At 36.2% G+C, this 22,201-nt stretch overlaps 1 protein-coding gene across 1 annotated transcript in view; it reads right to left on the bottom strand.

Annotated features, from left to right (window-relative positions):
• Positions 1–328: 328 nt before the first annotated feature.
• LOC120306755 (phospholysine phosphohistidine inorganic pyrophosphate phosphatase) overlaps positions 329–22,201 on the bottom strand; it is a 130,430-nt gene continuing 108,557 nt past the window's right edge. The window contains exon 7 of the mRNA XM_039340587.1: positions 329–756. Coding sequence (XP_039196521.1) covers positions 660–756 — 97 coding nt within the window. The 3' untranslated portion in view covers positions 329–659. The remainder of the gene's footprint in view (positions 757–22,201) is intronic.

Here is a 22,201-nt window from a genome sequence, read left to right as displayed (position 1 = left end):
AACCAGCTTCTACTGCAAACTTGGAAGATCCATCCCACCCCAGAGGAAGGAGGAGGAGGAGGAGGAAACATTTGGGCCAGCTGATCAACACTCCGATTGTTGTATAAACATCTGTCTTTATTCCTAGCATGATCCTTTCTTTCTTCCTACTGAATGGGTGGAGACAATAAAATGAAAAATTATCCAAAGGCGTGATCTTACTTGTGTCTTCTGAGGCAATTCTGCCCAAAACTCTTTAGGCTCTACAGTGATTGCTTTCTGTAGGGTCTTTTTTTTTTTTTTTGCAAGAAATAAGACAATAATAAAAAATAGCCAAGAGAAGAAGCAGTTCCTATCTTGAGTGGTACATGGCACACAGATTTATTTGGTGATGTGTTACAATACTCCCAAAACAGACAGACAAGATTCAAATGATTCCTAGAGCAGAGTAACAGGGGGGAATTAAACTTTTTTTTTGTTTTTCATTGTGGTTAATCTATCACTTTAGCTGGATAAAATAGCAAATTAAATTAGACTGTTGAACGCATGTTTGTGGTGCTGTACATTGCTTCACAATTAGTCCATAAACAATGGATGAAGATTTGAACATTACTAGAAATGTGCAGTTATGCTAAAGATCTTACATTAACATCTGCCTTAAGTGGACTCCTGCAGCATTTTTATTTATGCAAACATTTGAGAATTATATCAACAGCTTCTGCCAGATTGTTCACATAAAGGTCGGCTTTGACTTTTGGATGCTGCTCATCACAAGGTCTGCAAAGAGGATAAAAAGTACAAAACAGAGAGAGGATGAATTGGGGCATGGAAACAATAGCAAGTACACATTTCATTCTCTGCAAAGTCTCATTCCTAGTGCTACTTCACACGGTGCCTTCTGTCTCTTTTAACCATGAGTCAATGTTTAAACAAAGATATAATGAACATGGCCAACAGCAAGTTTTGTACTTTATCTCTCCCCCACTCCCATCCCAGCATTGTGATCTGTTTGTCTATGAACTTGACTATTGTAGGGGTTGCTTGTACAGACATGGTTTTGAGCAGGATTAGGCAATTGCAGTCCCAACCCCCCCCCCCTTTTTTTTGGCAATCTCTGGAACCACTTCCAAACATACCACCACAGGCTGGCAGTGCAAGTCCTAAAAATCTGCAGTGGGCTTTTCCTACCATTCTGAGAACAGGAAACCACAAACATTGTTCAAAGAATCCCTGAAATTCCCATGTTTTATAAACAGTAAAACCTAAAGTGTATTAAATCAGGCCATCATCCATCTTAATAGGAGACAAAAAGAGGATGCTACTCCTGCCACACTGGTCACTGCCATCTACCTTCTCCTTGCCCAAACCAATAAGCTATGGATCATATCTACAAATGGGCTGTTCTGTACAAAGAAGACACTAATTAATTCTATCCACTAATTTGTTATTTACAGTATGTAATTTTATGTTAAGTAAGTTAACTTACTTAACCAAAGCAAATTTAAGGATTTGAACATGTTGTTCAGTACCAGTGATGAAATTACAAAAACAAATACTCATCCACCTTAATACTTAGGAAATTAAAGGAGGATCCTACTTCTACCCACACTATAGTTATTGAATAGGTCATGGTTAGCATGCAGAGGAACTTGCCTAATGCTCCCTTTAGTAAGTCACTTGTTTTTAAGCACTGCAAACGGTGATCAATTTCACATCTATTTATTTGTAACATCTTGGAACTGGGACTAGTCCTGTAATCCCCTATAAATGATTTATTAAATACATTATATTAAATGTTCAAATTGGCTGCCATTTTGTTCTAAATACTTCCTTACTCCTTTAACTCATGACACAGTAACATTCCTTCTAATGTGAATTCTAACATGAAGGTCTCCAACATCATCTGTTGGCTTATGAAGACTGATTTTTGGTACATTCTATATATTTTGGCAGATTTGACTGCAGCGGCAGTCTTTAATGAGCTGTATTTTGGAATGATTCAAGGTGATATCTTGAGACCATCTTAAAAAATCATCTTAGTCAGTGGTGAAATTCAACCGGTTCACACCGGTTTGGTAGAACCGGTAGCTAATTTTTTGTTGGCTTCAGCGAATCGGCTGCTGATGCCCTAGCCCTTTTTCGCAAGGCCCAGAATGGACCGCCAGAAGTGCATGGACACCACTTCCAGAAGTCTGTTCTGAGCCAGGGGAGACCTTCCAGGCCCCTAACAGCCCACCAGAACTGCGTGGACGTCACTTCCAGAATGGACTTCCGGAAGTGGCATCCATACAGAGAACCAGTTGTTCAGGTATTTGAATCTCACCGCTGATCTTAATTCTATGGGCTTCAAAGACAGAAATCATAGGCAGTGCAGCTTCAGTGACTCGTTCCATTTTCATTCAACAAGTTTAAAACTCAAGGTTTTATTTACTTCCTCAACTGGTGAAAATAAAGCTATCAATGACTGTGATTTGCAGGATTCAACATATGCTTGTTACAACAAATTATATATTTGGTTTGGGGTGAGGCTTCCAGGGAGTTTTCTCTTTTGATAATGCTCTGAAGTTGTCTTGGTTTCTCAAGTGGATGAAAGTCCTCATTAATACTGTTTGGAATCACTCTTCACAGGTAGTCCATTGTTCATTGATCTCTAATTTGCCATTCTGTCAGTGTATGAAATTACAATTTTCTTCTATTTATTCAGAAAATTTCACTTTTGTGAAAATCACCATAATTTACACGAGTTAAAGGGCAACCACCAGAAATCAATAGCATAATGAAAATTTCAAGTAGTGATATGTTCATTAGCAATAAATTTAAAAAAACTAAAAAAATTAAAATGATTAAGTTATACTTAAGATAAAATTATGGTTTTGATATCCTTTGTAAGAACAAAGAATGCAGAGACTAATGGCAGCTACACAAATAAGTGGAAGAGTCTTCAAAAAACACACAACTATTTGTGTTGCTTCCAAACTCTGGAGGGCAGTCCCTTTGTAGCTTTGATAACTGAGATATTATCCTGAGAAATTATTACCCATAATAACAAAGATGCTTTATCCTGCAGATAATTGATTTAAAAGCATTTTAAAACTTAAAATCAGCCTCTCAAATGAAGGCTGTGAAAAAGCTTGTAACTAGTCCTAGATTTTCAATATAGAATTGATGCAGTTATACCATGTCCAGTTTGGCAAACAGAAATATATAGTTCTAAAAGCTGGACCCTTCCTCTCTCCAGCTACTCACTGTGCCCAAGGCCACATGAGTAACAGAATATAACAGCTTTTTTATGGGCAGATCCACCACTTTGATCTGCTGATTGTGGCACTGTAAACCACTTGGCTCTGAATTGACTCTTTTCGTTCTAATCCTGTTTCATTCTATGCTTTTAAATATGTAATTCTGCAAGAAGGGATTATTTCATTTATGATATTTGTAAGCTATATTTTCAGATGAGGAATGGTGTAATGCATCTTTAAATGCAGAAAATTAAAGCTTTGGGTGTATGCGTTTCATGCCCATCATTTTCTAGTTTGTACACTGTAATTATAAACAGTACTGTCTTTATTAAAGCAGTAACTTCAGAGTTAAGGCATTGTAGCAGATAATCATATCCTAATAACTTTGAGCTTAGAAATTTTTATTATTGTTGTTACATCAGACCATCTGGTAATCTGCTGTTTATTTTGCAGTTTCCTTTGTAGAGCTCAAAAATAAAGTCCAATGTTCAAACGAATGTGTTTTCTTTTCTTTTCACACATGAGTATTTAGTGATATATCAGAATCTATGAGCAAATGTTTCTTATGTTAATGAATTTGATTTTTTAATAAACAAGAAAAGCTATTGCTGACACATGGAACATTTTATTTCACAGCAGGAGAAATTCAAGTCTTGATGTTGATTTTGAAAATATTTCATATTTTCCCAATAAAATTTTCAAATTGTCCTTTTTACAAAAGCAATTTAGTTTGAGATATATAAGGTGCACACATTTTTCAATAATCAGCCACTTAGCTGAAGAGAAAATTCAATATGAGAATTGAAGAAATAATATTTCAATTTAATAAGCTGTTAAGCACCTTGGCTATTAAATCAAAGTGTATTATAGGAATATGGACTTTCAAGAGACAAGACACAGGATTTTTTTAAATTTTGGCAGTGAATGTTTTCTTCCCAAATCAATGAAATATTATTTAGCATACTGTGCGAATGGTTAGGTTGAAAATACATGAAGTGTTTTGACCATTACATAATGAAAAGTTACATGCTAGTATGCATTTGGCTAATGAGGGTAAGGACAATTCTTTGATTCGCTGTTAGATGATTTTGAAATATTATGACTTGCATGTGGTTCAGACATATCTGCAGCAAGCCAAGACTTTGTCAGAATGGTGAAAAAGTGTGCCATGGCATCACAATGCAAATTATGCCCATTACACACTGTGAAGTATCACAATGCATGGTTCCTCCTTGTGCCCATAATGTGGTTAGCTGAAGATGTTTTTAACATCCCTAGGCTAATTACAGTTAGCAACTCTGTATTAATTTAAATAGCAGAAATGTTGATGACCCGCAAGATGTGTGTACCTAAAATGCTGGATCACCAGTATAGGTACTTTTCAACTTACAACAGTTCATTGAGTGATCATTCAAAGTTACAACGGCATGAAAAAAGTGACTTATGACCACACACTTACGACTGTTGCAGCATGGTCATGTGATCAAAATTCAGATGCAAGGCAACTGACTTGTATTTATGACAGTTGCAGTGTTCTGGGGTCAAGTGATTCCCTTTTGTGACCTTCTGACAAGCAAAGTCAATGGGGGAAGCCAGATTCACTTAACAACCGTGTTACCAGCATAGCAACTATGGCAAGAATTCACTTAACCACTGTGGAAAGAAAGGTCGTCAAATGGGGCAACTTTACTTAAGAAATGTCTCGCTTAGCAACAGAAATGTTGGGCTCAGTTGTGGTCTTAAGTCAAGGACTATCTGTAGTTCAGTTCATTTTCTGAAATATGGATTGGAGGAAGCTGCCCTTATCCTATATTTAGAGGGATAAATCTAGATAGTGTATACTTATATTACGCTTGTTGAAAGGTGCCATGTGCTGAAACAACTAGCACCTTGAATTGCACCCAGAAGCTAACTGGTAGGGTGTTCAAAAGTTATTAATGAAAATATTGAGACTTTTATTTTGAGGCATCAGTAGACTTTCCCTGCATTCAGAATATAGTAGGGAAGAAAGGAGGAAAGGAAATAAAGATCATCCCAGAAATTTATTGCAAATTTGTCTTCCTCAACTCTCGCTTGACATGAGCAGAAAATGCTGGGGGGGGGGAATTCCAAAAGTATTTCATTATTTTAAAAATAATATATACTTGTATTTATCATTAATGATGCTGCTTAAGAAGGATTTGTATCTTAAAAGACAAGCTACTTGAAATTAATTAAGAGTCAGTAAAAGTATAAGCACGTGCTATTGTATCTCTCTGAAATATGTTCCATCATATATTCCATGTTGGCGAGCCAAGATTTAAGCATACACTCCTTCCAATAGCCTAATGTAAATTAAATCAATTAATATTTTAAGCTGTGCTGATATTCCCCAGTTCTTTGTGTACATTGGACAAAAAATGAATATAAATATGCATACACACATACAGAGACACTATATTACTGAAAGATGTAAAGGAATATATATCGCATACTGTGCTGAGCTCCCTACAGCTTTGGTCTAAGAGTTTTGTGAACTGTGGCTTACTGTGATGTGGCAACTCAGACAGTGATTTTGTGCATATTTCATGCTAAGCCATAAATCTTCTGGCAACCATGCTCACTCAGACTAATTGATTCCATTTCTGAATAAGTCTGAATAACAGCTTATCAGTCCTTGATTATCTTAATCTAGCCTCATGTACGAATATAGGAGTTGCCTGCCCAGAAGCCAGTGTTATACAAAGCCATGGTTTGTTTTTAATGTTTAAATAGTATTGTTCTTTGACTTTCAGAGGCGATAGCTGCAGCCACCCACCATTTTTCATGGCTAGGATTGTATTATTTCTTCAGGGTCAAGAACCAAGTTCTTTTAAATGGAAGGTTTTGTTTTAATCTAAATTTAAGCTTAATTTAAACAAAGTCAAAGTAACATTTATTTCTTCTATTTGATAAAAATTATGTGCTCTCTTTTAATTTCTAAATACTATCAAAAGCAGAGGTACAATGTACAGTATTTAAAAAGACAACTAAATTCAACTAGTGAAACTATTCCCTGCACATTTAATAAGGAGTGAGGGAGTAAAATAAAGACATTAGAGCTCATCATGTAAAACTCATGTTATTTATTGTGGACAGACCAGATAACCGACCCTAGATATTTTTCTTCATTGCACATAATCAGGAAAGGACCCTGCCATAGCAGGATTAAGCAGAACCTGGCATAGCACAGGAATAACACTAGGAAGAAGAAGAAGACTGCACATAATCAGGAAAGTAAAATAATTATTTCCATAAATAAATAGGTGAATTGAATAATGTCAGGAAACACCAGTCTAGTGCTTGTGTTTCCTGCTACTATTTTTTCCAGAAAATCTGCATTTGCTGGAAGATAAAGTAACAGAGTTGCCAAGGAGATTTACTTTAGAGACCCATACATTTGCATTTTGATATAGGAACCTCATGCTTTTTTCTCCTCTTCAATATCCTTGATGCTTGAAGATCAGAGGATGGAACGGTGAAATACTGTATATGCAAACTGAGGATGCTGGGAAGATTTGGCAGGAAGCATTACAGAGAGAATCAGAAAGAAATGATTTGTAACCTTGTTCCAAGTCCTTTGTTGTGGCTCATAATTGTCAGATGACTATTAACAACACAGCTAAATAATTAACAATCTGGCTCCATCATATTCCCAATGAACAGAGAAGAAATCTAACAAAGGGAAGATAAAGATCGCTGGGGAAGAATTCCTGTTCAAGTTTGATGTGTATAAAATGGAAGCGTAGCATGATTTTTCAAAAGCTATTTTCTTGCCCTGGACCAAAGCCAGTTTCCTGCAGCAACTTCAATTTTCAAATATTCCAAAGCAATTCCATGTGCTACAATATAAATACGCACAACTTCATAGTGCAAAAGCCAACTTATCAAAAAAACATTTAAAAAGTAAGGTTCTACATTTAGGCAAGAAAAACCAAATGCATAGGTACAGTATAGGTGGTACCTGGCTCAACAGTAGTAACTGTGAGAGGGATCTCAGAGTCCTAGCGGACAATCACTTAAATATGAGCCAGTAGTGTGCTGCAGCTGCCAAAAAAGCCAACACAGTGCTAGGCTGCATTAATAGAGGGGTAGGATCAAGATCACGTGAAGTGTTAATACCACTTTACAATGCCTTGGTAAGGCCACGCTTGGAATACTGCATCCAGTTTTGGTCGCCACAATGTAAAAAAGATGTTGAGACTATAAAAAGAGTACAGAGAAGAGCAACAAAGATGATTAGGGGACTGGAGGCTAAAACATATAAGGAATGTCTCGTTTAATGAAAAGCAGGATGAGGAGTGACATGATAGCCGTGTTCCAATATCTCAGGGGTTGCCACAAAGAAGAGGGAGTCAGGCTATTCTCCAAAGGCAGGACAAAAAGCAATGGATGGAAACTAATCAAAGAGAGAAGCAACCTAGAACTAAGGAGAAATTTCTTGACAGTTAGAACAATTAATCAGTGGAACAACCTGCCTCCAGAAGCTGTGAATGCTCCAACACCGGAAGTTTTTAAGAAGAGATTGGACAACCATTTGTCTGAAATGGTATAGGGCAGTGTTTCCCAAACTTGACAATTTTAAGGCATGTGGACTTCAACTCCCAGAATTCCACAGCCAGCGTGGAATTCTGGGAGTTGAAGTCCTCATGCCTTAAAATTGTCAAGTTTGGGAAACACTGGTATAGGGTTTCCTGCCTGAGCAGGGGGTTGGACTAGAAGACCTCTAATGTCCCTTCCAACTCTATTACTATTATTATTATTATTATTATTATTAATAATAATAATAATAATAATAATAATAATAATAATCCTCTTTTCTGTATCATCTTAGTGTTGTTACTAAAGATACAGGTCCATATTTAGTGGGTAAATTCCATTAAATTTCATAGTACAAGAGTGTATGCTGAATAGAAATGAATAAAAATCTAGTATTAGAATGCTGGAGTTTTGTTAGAATAAATCACTGCAGATATGTATTCATTTACATATATTCTAAAGACAAATATATACAGTTAAGAAAGAAAAACAAAAGAAAACAAAAAACACTGTGGAAAGGAAAATAAGATTGAAAGAACTCACACTGTGAAAATGATCACTGGCTGCACAACTGATTGAAAACCAGGAATATTTTACAATCTACTTTCTCAACCGTTTCTGGCCCAAAAGTAAATGCAGTCTGCTTTCTGGCAGGCAAGAATTACTGATGAAAATAAGATTCTAGTTCCAGAATAAACAAGTTTCACATTAAGCAGTTCTTCCAACTCTAATCTGCTTCTTATGTGCATTAGGCATCTTAATTGTATCAATGTCTGTCAAACATTACAATAGCTGCTTTTGATGCATCTCTACTTTCTAAACGCCTCTGGCTCTCAAGATGAAATAAGAAGGCAGCAAATAGACAATGCATTAGCTAATCTACTATCAAATATGTAATCTAGAAACCCTTTTTTACTGATTTTAATTGTCTGTTGAACTGGTTGCTAAATGCTTCCCAGTCTCTTCTCAGGATATCAGGGATCAGACTCAAAGCCCTGAATAGGAAGGAGCTTTGGAGACTATGACAGTTGAGAAAACACTGCTTCTGCTGTGAGTGTTTATATTTTTATTTCCTTATGTATTAAATCTGCTGCTGTCTATCTTGCCACGGTTTATATCCTATCATCACTTTCTGGAAATGTAAGAGAAAAGGATTCTAGATAGTGGTAGCCTAACTATGGAATATCCTTTCTTTCTCTCTCTACAATCTCATATTCCTGAACAAGCAAAATGATAAACATATCATTCTATATAACCTGGCAAGTTTCTAGAAGATTTAACAGTGGCATATTTTTGCAAGAACATCTTATCAAACATGTTTTAGCTAAAGATAAAATAACCATTCTTTTTCTCTTAGTTTTATATCCAGCATTTTCAGAGGATTGATTTTGGAAAATTGGCATATATATATTATACCAGGGTTTTCATGCTGCTTCAATCATGAGTCTAAAATGCATGAGGTAATATACTACCTTGTACACATAATTTTCACTGAGATCAATGCTATAAAGTTTACTTTTATATAAATAATTATACAGGGATAATCTAATTATCATATTAAATTAACATTTTCTTTAGAAATATATACTTGCTATGCATTTATAAACTACTTCAAAGAAATTCTTTGTGGTGTACAGAAGCAACAGCCACAATAATGTATAATAACAATAAAATACAGCAATATACAGTAAAAACAAAGCAATATATAATTACAGTTAATCAGTAATTTTAATAATAATAATATCTCTTTAGTTGGTGCTTTCAATGGTTCAGCTTCAGTTAAATACATCCTCAAGAACAGTAAACATATATTCACACAAAAGAGAGAATAAATCTCCTAAAACTATTCAATGTCTCTCACAGATTGTTTTTTTTTTAAATTATGTTGAAGAGTAATTCTCAACTTCCATAAAATAACACATGCCACTAGCATTTATTTTAAGTCCAAACAACATCAAATTTTACAAAATATAAGAGTACATGGGAGGGAAAATCATTATTCTATAATTCCCAAGGAAGATTCACACAATCCTTTTTGCCTTATGGAACAAATTCCCCCATTCCAGGAGGTGAATCACTGTCAGCACTGTAATTACTTTCATTAATGCTTAGACTTACATTGTGATCACAATTAACCTGGTGAGCTATGGTTTTTTAACATGTGGTAATTTGCAAATGTCATCTAATCACATCCTCAATCAAACCAATCACCACATCCCCATGAAGGTCAAAGCTTCACAACCACACAAAACTGATCTACAAAACAATGTGTGTCTTGGTGAGATGCATACATATAGAACATATTTCTCTTTATAAATATTCTCCCCAACAAGTGATGGGGATGTGAAAAAGAGAAGTGCAACAGATATTATCCCAGTTTCCCATTCCATATAACTGTTAATTGTATGGATGGAATTCTCAAACGATGTTCATTTTCGTTGAGAATATGAATCAATCATCCTCTCTATATGGTTTAAAAAGGTTTTTTTTTTTATCACTTGCCTTTCCTTTCCCAGAGCAATTTGTACTGCTCAAGACATTTCCACAGAAACATCTGTTAATCATTTCAGCCTAGTACCTCTCTAGGACTTTGAATAGAGGTCTTTCTCACTGCTAATTAAATATGACATGGATTAAATCTGGATCAAATGTATGCAAAGCATGTGTTCTAACACCATCCTTTTAGACGTGGGGAACTTTATTTTAATTGAAACATTCCTTCTGCAAAGTTATTAGTTTCATCATATTCCTCCTCCCTTTTAAAATAACAATTATGGAAAGAATATGCATAATAGTAAAAGGAAGATAAACTTCCTTCATGCTATTTCCTATTACAACTAGTTATAGATTCATTTGTCAATCTTCTCTCAGTTACTCATTTTCCTGATCATAAGTTCAATGCCAAATTTCCAAATTCTGTCTCAAGAAGTGGTATTTTTTGTGCACATTGTTCCTAAAATGATTCATTTAGTGCACAGTTCTTATTATGTCCTTAATCTTTGTTTCTGCATTGCCCCTCCATGCAAATTTTGTGCAAAAAAAAAAGAACACAGAAAAGTGTCATATTTCAAAGCTTTGTAAATGCATTTGATTCACAGTACACTTGATGTGTGCTTTGTATAAATAATATATAAAGGCATACTTTTTTGTTATTACAAGGAACCCTTTAACGTAATGCCTAGATGGGGTGCTGAATGTTGCCTACCAATATATTCACATTATGCATTGCTCAAGGCCTGTTAGCCTCTGACTGCGGGAAAAGCTGCTTGGTCTGCTTATCTATGCTGAGAGATGGTCTTACCAGCTGCTGTGGGCAATGCTCAAAATGTGCAGTTCAATATCAGAGAAGTCCTGGGCTAGAAAGAAGGAAGAAGCTACAATACCCTCTAGTGGCTTTCTCTAATCCTGGGGATGATTATCTGAAACTTGCTATTTTGCTTTTAAGCACCAATTGCCCTTTGGTGGCAATTCTTATCTACTCTTTTCTTTCTCTTGGTTCCCCTGCTAACTCTGTTTTTAAAACCTTCCTGGGCTAATAAGTCACTTATTTGGGGAACTTATCATAAGGAAAGGAATGATAGGACTGTAGGCTTAGAGGTGTGAAGTTGTCATTACTAATGGAAATAAAGAGTGTTTCTACACTCAGTTGACTGAAGTCATTGATTAGATCTATCTATCTATCTATCTATCTATCTATCTATCTATCTATCTATCTATCTATCTATCTATCTATCTATCTGTTTCTATCTCTATATATGATATACAAGAACCTAATGCTAAATGAGTAAAATCTGGATTAATATCTTTGTAAATTGGTTTTATTACCTGTGAGCTACATTGTTGATTCCTCTCCATCTCTCCCCCAAATGGCCTGTTCTGTATCACAGTAATTAGATACCATCATGAAAAGTAATCTTTCATGGAAAGAAACAGGATTCCAAATATAAAAAAGAAACCTGAAATTAACCTACAGAATGATATAGGATATGTTTATGAACTCACTGTATTTGTGATGTTAACCTTTTGTTCTTTCTCAAGCTGCCTGAAAGACTGAAATCCAGCATTTTGGCTTCTAATAACTTTGAGCAACACAGATTACAAGTTGGTATATTAAATATATCAATAATCATTCAAGAATGCAATCCTTACATAACAGGCAACCCTGTACAAGAGGACTCAATGCACCATCCTATCAAAATGTCATTTAATCTGTCTCAAGTAAAAAATTGTTTATTTATATCCTGACTTTATTATTTTTACTGACTTTTATACTGCAGTGAGTCTTGGACTCTTCACGTACGGCAGGAGGGAAAGCTGAACACTTTTCATATACGCTGTCTCCGACATATTCTCAGCATCACCTGGCATGACAAAGTCCCAAATAGCGCAGTCCTGGAATGTGCTGGAATCTCTAGCATGTATACCCTATTGAAACAGCAACGTCTACGCAAACCTATGTCAAGTATGTAGTTTAGATAATAGCTTTAGAAAACAACATCTTTTAAATAGGTAGGTTTTCTTTAGAGATGCATGGGTTGAAAATAACACTTCTATAATCAAAGCATTCCACGCTTCTTATATACGGTAATAATTTGCTGGTAACACAGGAACTTTAATGGTCACTGAGGAGGGTAGGTTCAATCTGCCCACAAAGCCTGAAAACAAACATTGATGTCTCCCTCCACATGTAAAAGGGGCAACTTAGCAAACTAGAAAGGAAAAACCTGTATCTTTTATGTATGGATAATAGGGATTAGAGTATATACTGTATATCCATTACTTTGTAGGAAAGCCATGCAAAACCAGGCATTGATGTAGAGTTAATTACTCCATAGCTTCAAAGAAACAGAAACAAGTTGGCTTATCATGCCATCTATCTCTCATTATTACTTTATGACCTTTCAGTAAAATATAGGATGTAAAAATGAAATCTGATTCTATTCCTGTGGTTGAGAGATGACACAGCTCTGGCAAGCTAATTATAGAGTTTCACTGACACAGAAAATTCCTCTTGCTCAAGAGTGAGAAGGATAGCTCAGTAAAACATCTTTCCACATTTATCTGATTCCCTGTTTGATCTTTCCAATACCATTTTCCACTCTTTTTTCTTAATTATAAAGATTAAATTTAACATACTCAAGCTTGTGTTCAACACCTGCTTCAGGAAACTCAGTTCTACATACTTTTAATATTTAGATATTGATTGGTCAGTAATGATAGGAAGAAAAAATTACAATATTAGAATACAGTTCAATCAAAATAAGGTTAAAAAACATCTAAGGCCCCAAATGAGGCATCTGTCTGTCTGTCTGTCTGCCTGCCTACCAACCCATCAAAACTTAAAATACAGCACACCAATACATACACACACAAGACATACATATATAAAAGAAAGAGTAAGAAACTCTATAAAATTAATAATTCACTGGAGCCACCAAACAATTTCTACAAGCTAAGGCTATAAATAAAAAATTGTGACTGTTTTCAAAACACTAAGTATCGATCGTTTAGTAAGAAAAATCTCATTGTGAATGGAATCTCTCAGGCTTAAAAGGGGTGTATTAATTCTAATCATCAATGAAAGTACAAGGGCACAGACTCAACTTCTATATTTGAGGAAAATCACACTTGATCTTCATATGGAAGCTGACATATTGACCAGCTGTCACCCAAGTAGGAAAAGTATTTACATGAACTAGAGAGAAGACTCTTTGCTATGGAAATACAGAATCTTATGGAAGTTAAATGGGCAGCATCCAAGGGGAGTTTGGCTCTGTCTTCCTGAGTGTCATATGGTTATAGGATTTTGTTGAAGGCAACTCTGGAAAATCCGTCAAAAAAAGATGCCGGAACTCCATTCCAGTGCATTCTATGACAAAAAAAGCCTGACTCTAGGGGGTAGTGTTTATTTTTGTTTCCTAGCCGAGGGACCCAGTGTTGTCCGAAGATGCTTCCATGGTCATGAGGCCAGCATGACTGTATGCTGAGGCACACAGAACACTGTTACCTTTCCACTGAAGTAGTACCTACTATCTTATTGCATTTGCATGCTTTCAAACAGCCAGGTTGGCAGGAGCTGAGGCAAGAATGGGAGCTCACCCTACCATGTGGTGCTTGGGTCTCGAATTGCCAAACTTCCTGTCAACAAATCCAGTGTCTTTCCTCTATTTATGTTCTACCTAGGCTTTTTTAAAGTCTAAAGCAGTGGTTCTCAACCTTTTTAATGCTGCGACCCCCAACCAGTCGTAAATCGAGGACTACTCAACTGGTGCAGTACCGTTTGCAGAATGGGACTTTTGGCGGGCTCAGCAGGGTAGAGACAGCCTGAACAATTCCTATTGGCTTTTGAAAGCCAATAGAATTAGACTCTATCCAAGAGAGTCTATTCTATTGGCTTTCAAAAGCCAATAGAATAAAAGGGAGTAGCACAGCTAAGGAAAAGGGGAAAAAATGGTGGACTGCATTGTTTGGCGACCCCCGTGAAATGGTCGTTCGACCCCAAATGGGGTCCCGACCCACAGGTTGAGAACCACTGGTCTAAAGAAAGTGTGGCTGGTATTGACCATCTATAGTCTCAAATCTTGGTCTAATTGTTTAGACCATGATGTATACCATGTGGAATGAGATGTACCAATGATGTTCCCCAATGATTTGTTTTGTCCAGAATCTTACGTGACATAATCTTGCCTGAGTCTTGAATGAGATGCAACCAAGCTCTACTCTGGTGATGGCATTAAAAGTTGAGTAAAGAATACCTGATTTTAAGAATTTTGTTTGTATTTGTTCAAGGATTGAAACATTTTTGTACATACATATCTGAGATTCATTAACATCACCCCTAGGACTTTGGCCTTTAATAATTTAATTGCTGCAAGGACAAAGTTGCTTCTTTGAACTTTCACAACTAGCTCTTTTATTTAATGAACCTGGGATGTAGAAGATTGAAAGTGAATAACTAGATATTTAAATTTCACCCACTCAATAGGTCTGCCATTAACTGTCCGGCTTGATATATTATTATAGGATCTTCTCCAAAAATCAAATTTTGTTTTTGGTAATTGATTTTGAGCCATTCCCAAGCAGAGTACCTCGAAAGTTCTTTAAGACCTCTACATAGCCCAATTTTTGAAACCATAAAAATGACTGTCAGTTACATATAGAAGAACTGGCATTGGATGGTAAAAGAGAGATGGAGGACAAAAGTTACAATATCATTAATTTAAAGGCTGAACAATAGGGGAACTAATGCTTAACGTGTGTGAGTGGGGATAGGCTCTATTAGATCACAAAAATTAGTGCTTTAACTGGCTTTCTGTTATTGTAGTGCAACTGAATAATCAAATTAAGCAATCATCAATCAATGAATTAGCTAGTTTCCTTAATGTTTTTCTCAGGGAATGGAGTAAAAAGTCACTTAATTTAATAAAGGCAGCAACAAGAGCTCTATTTGAAAGTTTGTGGTATTTTTCTGCCAAATGATGTAATATCAGGCACTGATTTATTGTTGGATGTCTGTCCTTAAAACCTGCCTGGTTTGGTGCTATAATGTTCTCAGAATACATTCAGACCTGTAATTTGTGCCAGGGAAATCTAGCATACAGTTTATTAATTACAGAAAGAAGACCTAGTTACTTACTTTATTTGATTTGCCATCCATCTCGCCTTGAGGCGACTTGGACAATATTTGTCAGGATCTCATCTATCTCCTTATAAATTGGGAGAGTAATTGAATTGACCCAGTTATTAGAGATTATTGTGGAAGAATTTATAGGGGTGCAGACTAAATGCATTTATCTTTAAGAATTCTGGAGGAGTTAAATCTGCACCAGGAACTTTATTATTATTTTGTTCCGCAATTAGTTTTTGTATATCTCCATAAATTACCGTTAGCCATTCTGGAATAAGGTCCTCTAATACCAAAATGTCTGAGATACAATCCTGAGTTAGTGAAAATACACTTTGAATGTCTATAAACAGTGTCAAGGTGGGAGGGTCGAATTAATATAGTTTTCTGGCCTTGTGAGAACTTCACTTTTTTAATATACAGTATTAAAAGCCAAAATAATCTATGATTTTTATTTGTTACAGTCTGTTGACTCTCTGCCCAGCATTCCTGGGCATAGTTTTTTTTTTCTTTAATAGCTTCTTATACTTGCTTTTATGTTCATAAAGATTTCATGGAAGTAGAAATTATGGGTTAAAATGCCTGCATTACCTGGAATTTAACTAGGGCATTTTCTTTATCAACCCATGGTTTAGATCTCCTAAAATGGTTGATATAAAGATGGGATAGCTGTAGGTTGGACATAAATTTGGACTAGATTAATAAAACTTTGAAAAACAGAACTTGTTTCATTAGAGATGTTCAAAATCAACAGAAGCTGGGGTAAAGGATAGCTTGGGGACCATTAAAGAAGTGGAATGCAATCAAGGTTAATGTACCGGTATTTGTCCATTTCAGCTTGATATAACTACCATTGGCAGATAAGAGCCTACAGTCTTGTTGTCTATTCTGCCTGATACCAGCCAGGGTAACAAGGCCCAGTATTGGGAGATTATCATTCCTTTTATGGAATATCACTCTGAAATCTTGAAACAAAGACAGATTTCTTTTTTTATATATTAATAGCTAATCCAGAGTAGATATTGCCAATAAAATTATAGGAAAATGTATTGCTCTAATTCTTAAAAACTGGGTTTATAATAATTATTTCTTGGCATAAAGGCATCACTGTTCCAATGGCTCAAGTGCAATAGCAAATGGAAAAGTAAGATCACAACAAATAGTGCAGAACAAAAAATTCCAAAAGTAATTCTAACACCAAACATGGTGTCTCGCTTTCCTTAAATTCTTCAGGAAGGAAGCCTTTCTGTTGCTATGTCTGCCCCTTTTCTGTTACAGATAGGCCCTGGTCCTCTTGGTTTTTTGCAAGCTTTGAAGACATGGTTCTTTTCCTGGGCTTGCGGATCAGAGTGTCTATTGGAGCCTGGAAAATAACTGAAATATTTGCCTTGTATCTGTATGGATTTTTTTAAAAAAATCATGGCTGCCAATTATCTACAGTAGTCTTTTTCAACCTTGGCAACTTTAAGACATGTGGAATTTCCAAAATTCTCCAACCAGCATATGGTGGCTGGGGAATTTTGGAAGCTGAAGTCCATACATCTTAAAGTTGCCACGGCTGAGAAACCCTCAACAATATTCAATTGTATTTTTGTTTTTGTGCTTTTTTTTTAATTGTGGTTAGCTAGGCAGTCATGTAAATTGACTGACTGACTGACTAAATAAATAAAACCTTGGTCAGTATTTGGAACTGGGACTAGCCTAACAAATGTAATCCTGATTAGACAAAGAACTCCTGATTACTTAGACAACAGTCTGTTTTGGATATGGTAGGTTACTATATAAACAATGGCCAGGTTTTGTGTATATCAATGCCTACCTCAGGTGTGCCTGCTATAATAAAGGAGGATTTATTTGCAGTTGCAGTTGCTTTAAGAACTTCATTGTAACCTCACTGAAACACTAAGCAACCTGGAACATTGGTATATTTTTACTGAAGGATACTGGAGATAAATCTACTCTATAAATAAAAATGCTGGCCATTGCCCTCAAAGATCATTATACAAGAATTCCAAAATTCTCTAAGTTTCTAAGTGCAAATGTCAAGATCTCAGAAGTGAAGAGACTGAAATTTTCTGAGATATAATGAGCTTGAGAGATTTTGTACAATAGAAGGATTGTCTTTAGGCAAGACCACCCAATGGTATTCAGTGCCTGAAAAAGTCACCCATTTTACCTAAACCAGTTTAGGTCATGCTTATTTTCATATGGCATTGTACTTGATTTTTAATTTAACTGTTTGCTTTTTGTTTTACTATTCTTTTGCTGATTTTGTTCATATATACGGATGTTTGTTTTTGTCATTGCTCAACTACTTGAGTTCTTCCTTAATTTTGAATAGGAAGGATGTAATCACCAAAAATATCCTGGCCACAATGCTTCTAAAGTCTATGCCTCTATTTTAAAGCCCTGAACAAATAGCTGTAAGATGCATTGCATTCACAATTTGACATGTAGTTTGAATATTTGGGATACATCTCCTGTAATGTGATGGGACTGATCTGAATAAAATTAAGAAATATGCATTTGCTTTGTATTATTTTGAGTGAGGGTCAAAAGAGGTCAATATAATTATCTGTTTACATATAGCATATCCAGTATGAAAAGGGCCACTATGGAAGTGATTAAGCAAACAAGCTTACAGTTTCACAATCAGTTTTAATACTTATTTTCATATATTATTGAAGGTCTTCAAAATAATTTCAGTTTCCTGATCATATATATGTCTATACTTAAAAAAAGGTCTTCTTTGAGATCTACCTTTTGTGTCTTCATGGATATGTCTACTTCTGTTATGGTTGCAGGGTTGGGTGAAACAAGAATATAGAAAAGATACAGTTTGGTCAGGAAATATCTATATGGTAAAGAACCTTCTCTATTTCTAGGGTGCTAATACTTCATGTTTGCATCTAATAAACTGAAGTGCTTAAATGAGTCAGAATAATCCTTTCAGTTGTGGTTAAATTCTATATAAATAAATAGTGAACACAGACCAACATATTAATTCTATGTTCATTTAAGGTTTCACCTCTCATAATGTTTTGTAATGAGGGCAGATACCAAATAAATACAAATATATATTTTAAGTAACTCCCAGGTATAAAGAACAAAAGGATTTTCTTTTCAGAATCTTTGTTTACTTTTCTCAGCACTTGAATGTATAGCTTTTAAAGAGATAGATTTTAAGAAGTTATGTAATACAATTCTAGATAAATCCATGATTAAAGTTAATGATATATTAGTAATTCATTCTATTAAAATAAAAATACATTCATTTTTTCTAGTCATCTTGGAGGCTCCATGGCAGAACAAGAAAAGGAAATTTTGCCAACTATGATTCTCAATTATATATCTAGTGTTGATATCAGTTAAGTGGCTATTTATGGCCTGCAGCTTTAGCCATGATAATTAATCACATGTGGAAATTGCAGTGCTTGCTAGGACCACAGCATGTTAAAAAATAAAGTGAGTGACAAAAACCTGAGTGACAAATAAGATTAAAAAAGAAAATTCAAGCCTATTTGAGACAATTAAAAGTCATAGTTGGTCTAATGGTTGAGGTGCTCCTAGGATCAGGAGACTGTTAGTCCCACCTCGGCATGAAAGCCGATTGGGTGATTTTGGGCCAATCACTCTCTCTGAGCCCAACCCACCTCACAGGGTTATTGCTGTGGGGAAAACAGGAAGAGGAAGGAGTATCAGGTATGTTCACTGCCTTGAGTTATTTATAAAACAATAGTAAAGGTGGGATTAAAAATAACAAATAAATAAATATGTGGGTCTATATATTCCATAATCATGTAACAGTAGAAAGAGGGGTAGCGTTGAGCATTTCTAAAATGGTTTTTAGATTTTTCCATGTGCCCTCCTTGCTATATAGCATTCTTGAGGTCTTGAGGCCTTCTAAGACTGACTTTTTCTTTCAGAAAGATAACATTTCTCAGACCACTATGTCCTAAACAGTTACATTTCCAGGGATTCAGCCAGTTATAAAGGTCTGAACTCAGTATAATGAGAAAGGTTGGTTAGATATGACATTGTCCTGTTCTTCCAATGCAAACAGTAGACAGCTATTCTTGCACACTTTCATTCCATACTGAAAATGTCAAATTATTCTTCCACTATAACCCATGGGACTAGTTCATATGCTCAATTCCCGATTTGCTAGTATGCTGAGGCTGAATGCTCACCCACTTCATTTTCCTGCTACATCATTATTTAATATGGCCAATAATGTAATTTAAGTTCTTAACTAGTAAACTAACATTAAATCACAGATCCTTGTTTTGAATGAAATAGCTAAATATGTTAGACTTCAATCAGAATGTAGGAACTGAGGAAAAGAGGAGGCAAAGGGTGTAGGAATAACTAAGAAAAATGAGAAAGGGATGAGTGTAACTTTATTCAGATTCCATCAATGAAGCACAGAGTAAACTGAAACATTCTGTCATTATATCCACCCCATGTCAAGTGGAACCTACTTGATTCAAACAACAGAGTAATCATAGCAAATAATAATAGTAATAAAAATTTCTGCACTTCTGTAGTTCTGAAAAGATTAAAGGTACCAGGGCTTAGATAAAGAATACTTGGCTTAAGAAAACAAGCAAACATTTTACAAAGAGCAATTTAGGAATTATACTGACCAAACTAAAGCAACAGAAAATGGATTAATGACTATGTTCTACACACATATTTAAAATTTTCTAAAAGTCTCTAGATGACTTTCAAACCCTCCATCAGGACATTCTTTGTAATAAAAAAAAAACCCACACATTTTACTTCCCTGTTAAGTAAGCTTGAAGCAATTGTCTGCTCTTATCCTTTACAAAGAGCTGGACTGGCTAGCCCTGTTTTTATACAATCAACTCAAAAAGATCTGCGGAGGACTTCCAAGGAAACCTTCAGCAAACCTAGTGAACTTAGAGGTAAACTCTTGTAAAGATAGAGAAGGCCTTGTGTCAAGAAAAAGAGACTGTTTTTTTCTGCCATACAACCTAACATTGTTTCAGTATCCAAACAAATAAACCAAACAGATCTTGGGATCCATACATCCATACATTTAAAAAGAGCCATACAGATGATGGACTTCTACAGTTCTCAGCTTACTGGATTCCACCAATGTTTAATTCCTCTAAGGCAGTGGTTCTCAACCTGTGGGTCGTGACCCCTTTGGGAGTCGAACGACCCTTTCACAGGGGTCGCCTAAGACCATCGGAAAACACATATTTCCGATGGTCTTAGGAAGCGAGACACCGCTTATAAAGCTTTCAGCGAGCAGTTTCCAAAGCTAGGGACAAAGCTAGAATTCAGAAATAATCGCCCATTCAAAGCCACGCAAGAAATGGGTGGGGGAAGGGAGAAAAAGAAGAAAGAACAAGAGGAATTAAAAGCACTTCTCCTCCTCTCCCCCAGTGAGGGGGCTTTTTCCTGCGTCCCACGTGTATTTTGCAAGGGAATGGGGCATCAGTGTCGGACATGTTCCACTCTGCGCAGTCCCTTTGTAAAACCCCCAAAACAGCAAGGGTGGAGCTTACCTTTTCCAGGCAAATGTGGCAAGTGATGGGCAGCGTGAAAGACAATGTAACACTCTGAACGTTCTGAGCCATTGTGACGTTTTGAATCCCGCGTGAAAGTATCAACCCACAAAGCTGCAAGCACTGCAGCAGGGATGGAAAGGGGAACCCCTCTTCCAACTCTCACGCTGCTTAAGGCTTCACGTACGGCGAGCCACCGAGGCCAATTTCCTCTGTGAGAAGAGAACTCTTTCCCTCTGCTCCCCCCCACCCGAACTCTCCTCCTCAAAAGGGGTGGGGCTGAGAGACAGGAGCTCCTTGAGCGCCACTGCAGGCAGTTCTTAGGGAAATTACCTTCCTCTCTGACCGTTTTGAAATAAAATAATAAAATATACTAAGGGTAATTTGGGATTCATTTCACTCCAAATGCAAAGCTGGGAGATGTTGAGAATGATCGGAAAGTTGTCATTTCTATAACTGAATCTTTTTCAAATAACCAGGAAGAAGATGATCCTAAATAATAGAATAGAATAGAATAGAATAGAATAGAATAGAATAGAATAGAATAGAATAGAATATAGACCAGACCAGACCAGACCAGACCAGAGTAGAGTAGACCAGTGATGGCGAACCTTTTAGTGACCGAGTGCCCAAATTGCAACCCCAAACCCACTTATGCATTGTCGGGTGCTAGGTGGCCATTGGCTGGATATGGCCCATTGGCTGGGTGTGACCCATTGGCTGGGTGTGGCTGCAGAGGTAATGGCAGACTGGGTGGGACTAAAAAGTTCCATCAATCAATTCCAACTTTGCAAGATCTTTTTTTTCCCATGAGAAGTTGAAATTGACTGATTGAACCTTTTTTTTATTTTGCACATGGCGGCGGAGGCCTAAAGCAAAAAGGTTTTATAAAATCCAGCTGAAGGCCTAGGACTGGGGTGATGGCGCACATGCCCACAGAGAGGGCTCTGAGTGCCACCTCTGGCACCCATGCCATAGGTTCACCACCACTGGAATAGACAATATGGAAGAGAGAATAGAATAGACAATATGGAAGAGAGTAGAGTAGAGTAGAATAGAATAATAGAATAGAATAGAATTTAATTATGTTCAATTTGTAACAATGAAAATACACCCTGCATATCAGATATTTACATTACGATTCATAACAGTAGTAAAATTACAGTTATGAAGTAGCAACGAAAATAATTTTATGGTTGGGGGTCACCACAACATGAGGAACTGTATTAAAGGGTTGCGGCATTAGCAAGGTTGAGAACCACTGC

This window comes from Crotalus tigris, unplaced genomic scaffold (genome assembly GCF_016545835.1).
Source record: "Crotalus tigris isolate CLP2741 ecotype Arizona unplaced genomic scaffold, ASM1654583v1 scf7180000017536.10889498, whole genome shotgun sequence".
Classification (NCBI taxonomy): domain Eukaryota; kingdom Metazoa; phylum Chordata; class Lepidosauria; order Squamata; family Viperidae; genus Crotalus; species Crotalus tigris.
This window is presented reverse-complemented; position numbering and strand designations above follow the sequence as displayed.